General features: G+C 38.7%; 1 protein-coding gene across 1 annotated transcript in view; it reads left to right on the top strand.

Moving 5' to 3' along the window:
• The window catches only part of LOC137290867 (uncharacterized), a 34,737-nt gene extending 25,114 nt beyond the window's left edge, over positions 1-9,623 (top strand). Inside the window, exons 16-19 of the mRNA XM_067822032.1 lie at positions 6,135-6,270; positions 6,615-6,638; positions 8,536-8,668; positions 9,268-9,623. Coding sequence (XP_067678133.1) covers positions 6,135-6,270; positions 6,615-6,638; positions 8,536-8,668; positions 9,268-9,391 — 417 coding nt within the window. The 3' untranslated portion in view covers positions 9,392-9,623. The remainder of the gene's footprint in view (positions 1-6,134; positions 6,271-6,614; positions 6,639-8,535; positions 8,669-9,267) is intronic.
• The last annotated feature ends 2,550 nt before the right edge of the window (positions 9,624-12,173 follow it).

The following is a 12,173-nucleotide window of genomic DNA, read 5'->3' on the forward strand; positions in this document are numbered from 1 at the left end:
TCAAAGGCCAATATGTACAGGCACTGGAGTGTGTATTCTGTATTTGTGTTCAGGCCCTGAAACGTGTATTCTATATTTGTAATGAGGCCATTGTGTGGGTATTATGCATTTTTTATGTATGTTGCGTTTGGATCCCTGGGGTGTGTACTCTGTGTATGTCTTCAGGCCCTGGGGTGTGTACTCTGTGTATGTCTTCAGGCCCTGGGGTGTGTACTCTGTGTATGTCTTCAGGCCCTGGAGTATGTACTCTGTATATGTCTTCAGGCCCTGGAGTATGTACTCTGTGTATGTCTTCAGGCCCTGGGGTGTGTACTCTGTGTATGTCTTCAGGCCCTGGAGTGTGTACTCTGTGTATGTCTTCAGGCCCTGGAGTGTGTACTCTGTATATGTCTTCAGGCCCTGGAGTAGGAATACTATATTTGTGTTCAGACCCATGAGATTGTATTCTGTAATACTACCCATGTGGTCAATGTATGGGAAGTTGCATACTAATTTCGTAGGTCACACAAGTGTCGTATCGCATTGATCTGTGACAACTTGACCTGAGATTCTAATGGTTCTCATGTTGTGACGGAACTATGTTTCCATTCACAACAAACATGAATTCATTCGTTCTACTGCCTGTATGCATTGTGGGAATGTCAACATTGCAAACGTTGCTGTGTCGCTGTTTAATTGTGAGTCGAAATGAGACATTATATCCGTCGAAAAACGCAAACGCAGTGTTTCTGCTATGGAGTAGTTTACTGTAGGAGGCTGTGTGAAGTGATGACAACTAGCATGCATTGTTACCAAGGGGACAGATGTAGTAACGTCAGTACAGTGTGACGTCATGCAAATAAGGGTACAGCAGTACAACATTCTTCCTCAAATTCTTTCTGAAACTGGTTTCGGTTTGAAGCCATAAAAATAAACAAAATACGCTATTTTGTCAGTTTAATGCATGTAAAATGTGGGTAATAAATAAAATGCCACACTCAGTCTCATTGCATACGCATTGTGTGAAACTCGTAAACCTCATATCATATCTGAGCGAGCAAAAGTGAGGTGAGATATGATAGGAGGGACACTCATTTCATATTATAATTCGTATGTAATGAGACCTTGTGTAGTATTCTCTATTTATTCCCCATTCAGCTGAGGAGATCCTGTGTAATATCTTTTTGATATCTACACAGTGTGCAATTTAGTGATTCTCAGTGTTGATTGGACAGCTAAGCAGAGAAGAAATATGATTGGTTGATGGAACTACTTTTCATAAATCAAGTTCATTGACCTGTCACAACTTTTTTGTGTTTCATTGATGATTAGAATGTGCACATGCTCACACATCCTAAAATTAAAAAAAAAAGGAAATATATAGGTTAAGGAATATGCCTCTGGCAATGCTGTACCGCATCAAATCTTTTCAGGGCACAAAAGTGTTCTGTCAATAAACAGTTATTCTTCAATTAATGAGAAACAGCATGAGTCCATCAATGAATTGTTGTCAAACCCTTGTCACTCCAACACCCTGCCCACTCATCCTCTGCCTCAGACTGACACCATGACGACCCGAGAAGGTCCCGGGGTAGAATAGGCCTTCAGCAACCCATGCTTGCCATAAAAGGCGACTCAGCTTGTCGTAAGAGGCGACTAACGGGATCGGGTGGTCAGGTTCGCTGACTTGGTTGACGCGTGTCATCGGTTCCCCATTGCGCAGATCGATGCTCATGTTGCTGATCACTGGATTGTCTGGTCCAGACTCGATTATTTACAGACCGCCGCCATATAGCTGTAATATTGCTGAGTGCGGCGTAAAACTAAACTCACTCACTCATTGACACCATGACGTCACAGTTTTTGTCGCAAGCCTGTAAATCATTCTTTAGATACAATATTTTTCAGGTCCAGTTTGTGGTGGTGAATTCTGCTTCAACATCTTAAATGACTCCTCTGTCAGTCGACCTGCTACAAACAGGCATAGTCTTCCCGTTGACACATATATTGACTAGAGTTATCCTTGTTGGTGGCTGTAACATGCCTTCCACAGAATGTAATGTTAATCTGTTATGTAAACTTTCTGAGTTTCTTGACAAAACTATTCCTAGATGTATTCAGGGGATGGTTGTCTTTTAAATTTCCCAACATTTGATTGTTGACTTTCACCAGAATTGCCCACGTATATTTCAACACTACACCATAATTAAAATACCATATTATCAAAAGTTAATAAGATATTCCATGAAAGATATTTTGGTTGTATTTTTAAGTGATTTTACATGGTACTATTTGCTCATAGCATAGTTATATTATTACTGCTGGAGATGTTAGGTTTAAGTCAGGAACAGACTGATGAATTGCCAATTTTATCATTGTACAAAATTGCCACATGAATATAATAGTACATATTTATCATTTACTAATACCCAACAGCTTTCTTATATTTGAACACTTTCCGGACTCCACCAAAAGAGTTGTTAAGAAACTATCATCATTGAAAATGTGAAAAAAGTTATCTGTTGCAGTGGGGTGAAACTGCAGAACGGAACAGCCTCTATTGCTTCAGGCACGGGATACATGTGCCTGATGAAATATTCTGTAGGCCTGGGAGTGTGTATACTGTATTTGTGTTCAGACAGCAGAGTGTGTATTCTGTATTTCTGTTCAGGCCTTAAAGGGTGTATTCTATGCTTGTGTTCAGGCCCAGGAGTGTGAATGCTACATTTATGTTCATAAACTATATGGAACATGCACATACTCACAGATTCTGAGGCCTTAAAGGGTGTATTCTATGCTTGTGTTCAGGCCCAGGAGTGTGTATGCTACATTTATGTTCATAAACTATATGGAACATGCACATACTCACAGATTCTGAGGCCTTGAAGGGTGTATTCTATGCTTGTGTTCAGGCCCAGGAGTGTGAATGCTAAATTTGTGATCAGGCCCAGGGTGTGTATTCTCTATTTGTGATCAGGCCCAGGAGTGTGTATTGTGTATTTCTCTTCAGGCCCTGGAGTGTGTATACTATATTTATGTTCTGGCACAGGGTGTGTGTATTCTTTGTTTCTGTTCAGGCGTGCGCTGATAGTGACATCTATCCTATCGATGATCGAAATTCTCACGACAGTGTTGTTAATAACTTTGGTAATTTGTTATTAGACTTATGCTATTCCTTCAACCTTTTCATAGCGAACGGTAGAGTATATGGAGACTCGCAAGGCGAATATACGTTTCATGGGCAACATGGATCAAGTGTCAATGACTATTTTATTGGTTCACCAGATTTCTTTCAATGTATTAACTCGTTAAATATTGGAGACAGAGTAGACTCCGACCATTTACCATTAGAACTGACTTGCCAGTTTCCCAATATGAACAGCTCAGATAACAATAGCCATATTGATGATTATAAAGAAAAGATTGTTTGGAATGACGCCTTCTGCGAAACATTTCTAGATAATTTGAAAAGTAAATTATCACTTTACAATGACCGTCTCTTATTACAGCTCGAGTTCGATCTAAAGGGAGCTCTAGATGAGTTTGTCCATGTCATATTAGTTTCAGCAGATTGTATGAAGAAAAAGATTAAGCCTTTTAAGCAAAACCATAAAGCACCCTTAAATGACGAGTGTAAAACTGCATGACCAGACGCGCGTAAAGCACTTAGACGTTTTCGGTGTAGACCCTCGGAGAGCAACAGATATTATTTTTGTAAAATGAGGAACATGTACAAAGCTTCATGCAGAAAATTCAAATCTAACCTGTGTAATAAAAGACTGAACAGATTGAATGATTCTATCAACAATACTACTATTTTCTATAAACAAATTCGTTCATTTAGAAAGAGATCAAATCCAAAAAGTAATATTTCAAAAAGTGAATGGATGACGCATTTCATGAGGGTTTTTTCTAATGATGCCGTTTTTCCAAGTGATGGGTACACATTCGATGATGATAACTTCCCTTCGAATGAATTTGACACTGTTGATCAAATGATTTTGGAAACGCACATTTCAGTTGATGAGATTAAGAATGCTATAAGTAGTTTAAAGAGCGGAAAAGCAGCTGGTCCCGATAACATTATAATCGAAATGGTTAAATGTTCTCAAGCCGTGTTAATGCCCTTCATCCATAAGTGTTTTAATACTGTATTCGAAAGTGGTTTGTTCCCCGAAAGTTGGTCTCGTTCAGTCATTATACCTATACATAAAAAAGGGACTAAAGACAATCCAGATAATTACAGAGGCATATCTTTAATGAGTGTTATTGGGAAAATATTTACAACTGTTTTAAACAAAAGAATTTCAAACTGGTCAAATATGAGAAACTTAATTCCTGAATGCCAGGCGGCTTTTAGAAAACAATATTCAGCCATTGATCATATCTTTACATTATATGCGATAATACAAAAATGTCTGTCGCGTAATAAAAACAAACTCTATGTAGCATTTGTTGATTTTAAGAAAGCCTTTGACTCTGTGGATCGTTCTAAATTATGGTACTGCTTACGAAAATCTGGTTTACAGGGGAAAATGTACACTATTTTAAAATCTATGTACTTGAATATAAAATCATGTGTTCGTTGTGGTGATGATGTCACCGATTTTTTTGACTGCCCCATGGGAGTTCGGCAAGGGTGTATTTTAAGTCCTATATTGTTCTCCTTCTTTATAAGCGAACTGTATTATGATATTTCTAATTCAGGCAAACATGGTGTGCAAATGGTTCCAGATATTATCGAAATTTTTATCCTCCTTTTTGCCGATGATGTAATTTTAGTGTCAGATACTATTGTTGGTCTACAAAACCAACTGAATATTTTGGAATGTTATACAAATGAATGGAAATTATCTGTAAATTTTGAAAAAACAAACATAGTTATCTTTAGAAGAGGGGGCCCTGTGGCCTCTAAAGAAAAATGGTTTTTGAATGGCAAACCTCTATCTGTTGTTAACCACTATACCTATCTCGGACTAGTGTTTTCTCATACCATGAACTTTAAAAAGAGTGTTACAGATTTGAAATCACGTGCTAAGAAGGCTCTGATTAACGTTATGTCAGTCTCCCAAAATATTGGAACTTTAACCCCGAAAATATATTTTAAATTGTTTGATGCACAAATTCAACCGATTATGCTCTATGGTTCTGAAATTTGGGGATTTCAACGTTATGAATGCCTGGAGAAACTGCACCTTTTAGCATGCAAAAGATTTTTAAATGTAGCGCAAGCAACACCATCTTGTATGGTTTATGGAGAATGCGGTAGATATCCGATCTATATAAATTCTCAAATCAGATGTCTAAAATATTGGTTAAAGATTCTTGGAATGCATGAACAAAGAATCCCAAAACTAGCTTATAATATGCTTGTATTTTTAGACGCTAGGGGTAAGACAACATGGGCTTCCTATATTAGAAATCTCTTGTTTTCTCATGGCTTTGGATTTGTTTGGCTAAATCAAACAGTTGGTAATATCAGTCTATTTCTTAAACAATTTCGAGATCAATCTGTAAATATGTATTATCAAGAATGGCATTTCTGTCTAGACAACAGTTCGAGATATCAGTTGTATAGATCTTTTAAGAGCTTAATCCAACCAGAATTATATCTGTCTGTATTGAGATCTAGAAATATCAGACGTATATTTGTTAATTTTCGATTGGGCCTATTAGACTTATCAGTCAATAAGGGCAGACGACTTTCAATAGAGAGACATTTAAGGTTATGTCCATTATGTAACTCGGCCATAGAAGACGAAATCCACTTCGCTTTTGTGTGTCCACATTACACTGATTTAAGAAAAAAATATATCCCAAATAACTACCTGTTGAAATATCCATCAACTGCATTTACTTCCATTCTGTCCTCCAAAAATGAAAATGTAATACGTAATCTTGCCCTCTATGTGAAACATGCTGTTAACCTTAGAAGCAATATTTTATCTGCACTGTAAGTTCTTCCGTGAAATGTCTGTAACATGTGCTAACAATGTACTTGTATTACTTGTATATGGGCCGGAGGCCTTAAGTACAATAAATATCTTTGTCTTTTGGCCCCAGAATGTGTATTCTTTGTTTCTGTTCAGGCCCCGGAATGTGTGTTCTGTGTTTCTGTTCAGGCCCCAGAATGTGTATTCTGTGTTTCTGTTCAGGCCCCGGAATGTGTATTGCCATGGTGTATGGAGCTAATGCAGGAGCTGAAACTAAATGAGCAGATCACCCAGTCTCTGGAGCAGGCTGATCGTAAGTCCAGGCACAATAACGACAACGTACTGGAGGATATTGCAGGTCAGTAAATGCTAAATAGATACTGAGATGTTATCATAATATTAGATTGAAATGACCATATGGTTCAAAACCCAAGAAGATCAGGGTTAAAGTTAATTTCAGCAACCCATGCTTGTCATAAAAGGCGACTAACATGAGAGGGCGGTCATGCCCCCGACTTTAGTTGACACATCATCGTGTCGCAGTTTTGTAGGTTGATGCTCATGCTGGTGATCACTTTATTGTCAGGTATAGACATGTTACAGACTGCTATCATATAGTTGGAATACTGCTATATGTAGCGTTTAGCTTTTCTAGCAAAGTTTTTTGATCAACTAGTGATCAACAACTTTGTGTTTTTTCAGCCATTATTCTGCCCAAAGTTAATGGTAACCTTTCTACATTTCCAGTGTTTCAACTTCCACATTTTAGTTAAACCTGTGTGCACTGCATTAACCCCAAATTGTGATGTTCAGATCTGAACCTGTTAAAAGATTAATGATGAAATTCCAGCATACTGTTTGAGATAAAATGGGATTTCAGGGTCTATGAGGTTTTCATGTAAAATAAAGTTATCTGTTACTTTGTGAGAATATAATGAGACTGCAATCTAATAGTATCCAATGATAAAAGGGTGTTAGAAGGGTGGAGGTACCACCACTGTGATAATGCTCTGTGCAGTTGTGAATGTTATGTGCTGTTCAGTGAATGTTCCGTGTTACGGTAATGTTCTGTGCTGTTGTGCTAGTGTTCTGTGCTGTTGTTTGAATGTTTTGTTAGATTGTGTTATGGCTGTGGTAGTGTTCTTTGATGCTGTGTGAATGATCTGTGCTATTGTAATATTCTGTGCTGCTGTGTGAATGTTCTGTGATGTGTAAATGTTCTGTGCTGTTGTGTTAATGTTCTGTGATGCTGTGTGAATGTTCTGTTACGGTGATGTTCTGTGCTGTTTTGTGGATGTTCTCTGCTGTTGTGCTAGTGGACTGTGCTGTTGTGGTAATGTTCTGTGCTGCTGTGGTAATGTTCTGTGTGTTTGTGTTCATGTTCTGTGCTGCTGTGGTAATGTTCTTTGCTGTTGTAATGTTCTGTGCTGTTGTGGTAATGTTCTGTGCTGTTGTGTGAATGCTCTGTGCTGTTGTAATGTTCTGTGCTGCTGTGGTAATGTTCTGTGTTACAGTGATGTTCTGTGCTGTGGTAATGTTCTGTGCTGTTGTGGTAATGTTCTGTGCTGCTATGTGAATGCTCTGTGCTGTTGTGGTAATGTTCTGTGCTGCTGTGGGAATGATCTGTGCTGTTGTGTGAATGTTCTGTGCTGTTATGTGAATGTTTTGCACCATTATGTGAATGTTCTGCACTGTTGTGTTTTTGCAAATTTGAGTGACTCTTCACATTTGTATTGGGCACTTTTTTGCACCAAGACTTTTCCTTTTTCTGGTTGGGGACTGCATTGTCTTCTGCTGAACTGAATATGTTGTACCTTAATCTTCTATCAACCTCTTTCTCTACGAAACAAATGGACCAGTGCAGTGAAAGTTTGCTTTGTTGATTCACTTGTGTTGTGATATGTCACTTTCCTACTTGGTCTGACAATTCTTCAAAAAGAAAAAATAGCAATGTATTAAGCTCATTTCTGGTGTCCCCGTTCTGTGATACTACAGGAATATTGCTAAAACTGAAAAGTGGCATGAAACTAAGCTTACTCACTCACTCAAAATTAATTTTATGCTCTGTAAACAGAAACTGTAAATCTGTTACAATTATGTTCGGTCTATGATAACGATTCTTAATTGCCAGTATGATGACGCCACAGTCTAATGACAGATTTGTTTTACTGACGTTTGAATTACAGATTGCATACTTGCCTTCCTTACTCAACACAGGATCTGTTGATTATGGGTTTGAATCACAGATTCAGTTCTTGTCCTTGATATGTGAGATCCACCATGGTATCCAGTTCATGCTATTGGCATAGAGGGACACAGACTGAGAGAGATGTCGGGCCCTCTTTTCAGTCAGGTACCCTGGTCATTGTCTGTGGCTTTGTCCATGGTCCAGACTGAGTTAAGGGGACACAGGAGAGACTTTAAGATAGACTTAAGACTGTCTCAGTGCTCAGAAAGGCAGTGGGGTAGCCAAATGGTTAAAGCATCCACTTATCATCCTGAAGTCCTGGGTTCGATTCCCCACACAGATAGTCTGTGCAAAACCCATTCTGGTGTCCACTGCTGTGATATTGCAGGGATACTGATTAAAGCGGCTAAATGCTATATGCATTCACTCTTCCAGAGCTGAGGTCGGCTGTGACTGAGCAGGACAGGAAACAAGTAGAGAGACTACTTCCTGTTCTCAACAAGCGGTTGACTCTTGCTGCAAATGGACTCGGGGACTCTCTGCAGGCACACTCAGCACTACAAGACTGGTATGTATCTTTACTCCAAGGCCAAATGTACAGATAGCAGGTAAATCAGGTAAAACAGTGGAGTAAACCTTGTTTGTTATTAGTAACTTGACTAGTTTCAGTTCAACAACAACTTTGAAAGAGTGGGAAGTGTCATGCTATTTACATGATATCACTTTTACTTCTGCTGAGAGATCCTTACCAGCTAAGGATTCTTTTCGCATTTGGCTGAAGACTACATTGTTGTTCCAGTCACATGGCTTACCAGCCATAATTTTGTAAGAATAATGGCGTTCTTAAAACAAGTATAGACAGTATAACCCCAGTCATTTATGCTATTATAATGTTCAACTGAATCCTAGGTTTCTCTTGGCCTTGAACAAACTGATGCAATGAGATTTGGGTTGGCTAGTCCTGTGGTTAAAGCATTTGCATGTAATGCCAGATGCCAGCTCATTTCCACGTGGGTACAGTGTGTGAAGCCCATTTCTGTAGTCCTGCCAGGATATTGTGGGAACATTGATAAATTCAGTGTAAAACCAAACTCACTCTCTCACTGATAGATTTGGTGTCCAAAAGAGAAATGGTTCAGGTTCTCGGTTCATCTATGTTGTATGTAGGTGGGATCAGCCAGCACAGAGTTGTGTCCCTTGGGTGAAGGTTGACAATCACACATACAAGGAGTGGCAGGACAGATGGAAGGTCATGGTCACAAAACTGGTCCAGCTGCAAGTTCAGAGGTAGAGTTAACCTCCTGGACGCCTTCACACATGACAGAACCTCTCAGACCTAACAGGGAAAACCTGGATGATCACTATTGGACGTTCTTGACAACTCTGGAGAGACTGAACAAGTCTTATAAAGAATACATACTCCTTAATGTTGTCAGTGTAGTGAGCTTGTGAATTTAGCTTTCTTGCTGAGATTTATTAATCTATTGACAGTTATTCTAATTCAATAAAACCAAGAAACAGACTGTCTTGTGTTTCTTGTTTTTTAGAGGACACTGATTTATAACAATATTTTGCATTAATAGGGAGAACCTGTCCAGTTCATGTGATGGCCTTTCTTTGCAACTGGCAAAAGTTTCTGCACAGCACACGTAACTGAACATGAACATGTGTGTTCTAGTTACAGCAGTATCAGTAAATGACTGATGGGGCAGTGTTAGCCTCTAACACAGAATTCTCGGGTTTGATTCCCCTTATAGCTACAATGCGTGAAGTCCATTTCTGTTGTCCCCCAGCTTGAATATTGCCAAAGTTGGCGTAAAACCATAGCACTCACTGGTTTTCAGTCACATGGCCGAGGTAGTGCTGCAAGGTTCAGACTTCATGGTCATCATTATAATTGTGAGAGTTTGTTTGTTTAGTTTGTGTTTAGTGCTGCACTCAGCTATATCCCAGCAATACAGCATTAGTCTGTAAATAAAGTACAGTCCAGTGATCAACATCAATCTACTCCATTTGCAATGAGGTGTCAGCCAACTTACATAATCCTGTTGGTGTAAGTTGCCAACATGGTTAACCAAAATAAATGACTTATTCTTCTTTTAAGGAATGGTATCCTTTATTTTGATTGTTCCACTGGTGTTGGACAAGGATGTCCACACAGTCACTGGTTGTACCCCATATTTGGGAAAGTGTGAACCAGGGGGAAGAATCGGGGCAGTGGGGTAGTCTGGTACCAGTGGTGGTTACATTGTTTGATCATCTTGCTGAAGACCTGGGCTGCTTACTTCATGAACAATGGTTTCTGTAACTTCATCCATAATTTGGATGACATTTAATCCATACACTGTTGTAACTCTGCGTTCACAAACATATAATTCTGCCTTTCATGGCCAAGTGAATTGGTTTCCCCTAAAATTTTGAATGGTTATTCCATTTCGTTCATACTTGTATATTTTTGTAGTTTTGAATGTAATGCTGATAAAGTGACTGGCTACATAACACATGAAGATCAGGCTAGTTTAGATCAGGTTTGCCTTGAGCAACCCATGCTTGTCTCCACCTGTGAAAATCACGGTAAAATTGGCCTTCAGCAAACCATGTTTGTGGTTAAAGGCGACTAAAACTTGCTTGGCTGACATGCATGATTGTACGTCAGTTGTGTAGATCGATGATCATGCTTATTAGTGTGCCATGTACAAACTAGATTATTGACAGACTGCGCCATGTGTCTGCAATATGCTGAATGCAGCGTTACAAAACAGAACTGTCAGCAAAATAACCAGTATTGTTAACCGCGGCCAACTGCTGACATGCTTGGCTCGATACCGTTTTGCTGCAGGTGGTACTCTTTCATCGATTCGTCCCACGAGAATGTATGTGGTGGCTGGTGTTTTCGATATGATAGAATTATGATAGGAATCATATGAGAATGTGGACACCTGAAGGGAAATGATTATGTAAAACGATACCTGAAGTATACATTAAACAATACCATGGATTTGCCTTAGATTTCAAGGTGTGTTGACAACAAACCATCTGGAAATCGATATATGTCCTGTACAGCTGTCATTTCACTGAAATACCTTGATTCTACACCTGTCAATTATTTATAGGATAAAAGGGAAACATGGTACAAAGTGCTTTTCCCGATCGTATTGAATTATTTGCCGAGGTAGTTTCATTTCACCCAATCGTTATATCATACGTTGATTTTAAAGCTATCAGTTGTCTAAACAGGAAGAAGGATAACATAGTACGGAAAAGAGATTCTACCTCTCATTATGGATATTTTTTTTTCCCGAGGTAGTTTCATTTCACTCAAACATTATACCATATGTGGATTTTAAACCCACCAGTTATTTAAACAGTACATAAACATGATATGTTTCTCCGTCACAAATGGAGATTTATTGCCGTGGCAGGAACGGCTCAGTTCACTGAATTGTGCAAAATGACTTGCAGTGTTAAACTAAAAATGCTTTATGGCAGTGTAAATTTTAAAACAAACAGGTTCGAATATTCCATTAAAACTCAAATGCCATTTCCAATATTCTGAAGTTTATTTTGCTTTCCAGTATATGTATCTGGCGATTGTAACTTGTCACGTGACTATGTCAGTTTATTCACACTGGTGTATAGCGTCATTGGTCACCCAAGATACGGGGGATACATGTTATAACATGTTGTTTTTGACTTAATGATTAACTTTCCTATATGCTTTCGCTTATGTGTACATCAGATTCCAGCTGAGTTATTGCTTTGTTTAAGAAATTCTGTTTTTCCAGAGACAAGAAGAATTTCGATGTTTTTCTTTCTCCTTTTTCATAAATTTTACTTTTGATCTCAATATAACGCCTTCTGTTTTGTATTTATTTAATGCACGTTGTTGATCTGTTATAGTATTAGTTTCTTCTATCAATTTTGACTTTGTTCATCGTCAGTGCTGTCTTGGTAACCCAAGATACGAGGGGCGCTTGCTTAGCTTATTAAAGCGCTTACTAAGGAGAGGTACTCAACTGGCTCCGTTGACACCTTACTTCAATATAACGCTTGTCAAAGAAATAGCTTTCATA

This window comes from Haliotis asinina, chromosome 1 (genome assembly GCF_037392515.1).
Source record: "Haliotis asinina isolate JCU_RB_2024 chromosome 1, JCU_Hal_asi_v2, whole genome shotgun sequence".
Taxonomy (NCBI): domain Eukaryota; kingdom Metazoa; phylum Mollusca; class Gastropoda; order Lepetellida; family Haliotidae; genus Haliotis; species Haliotis asinina.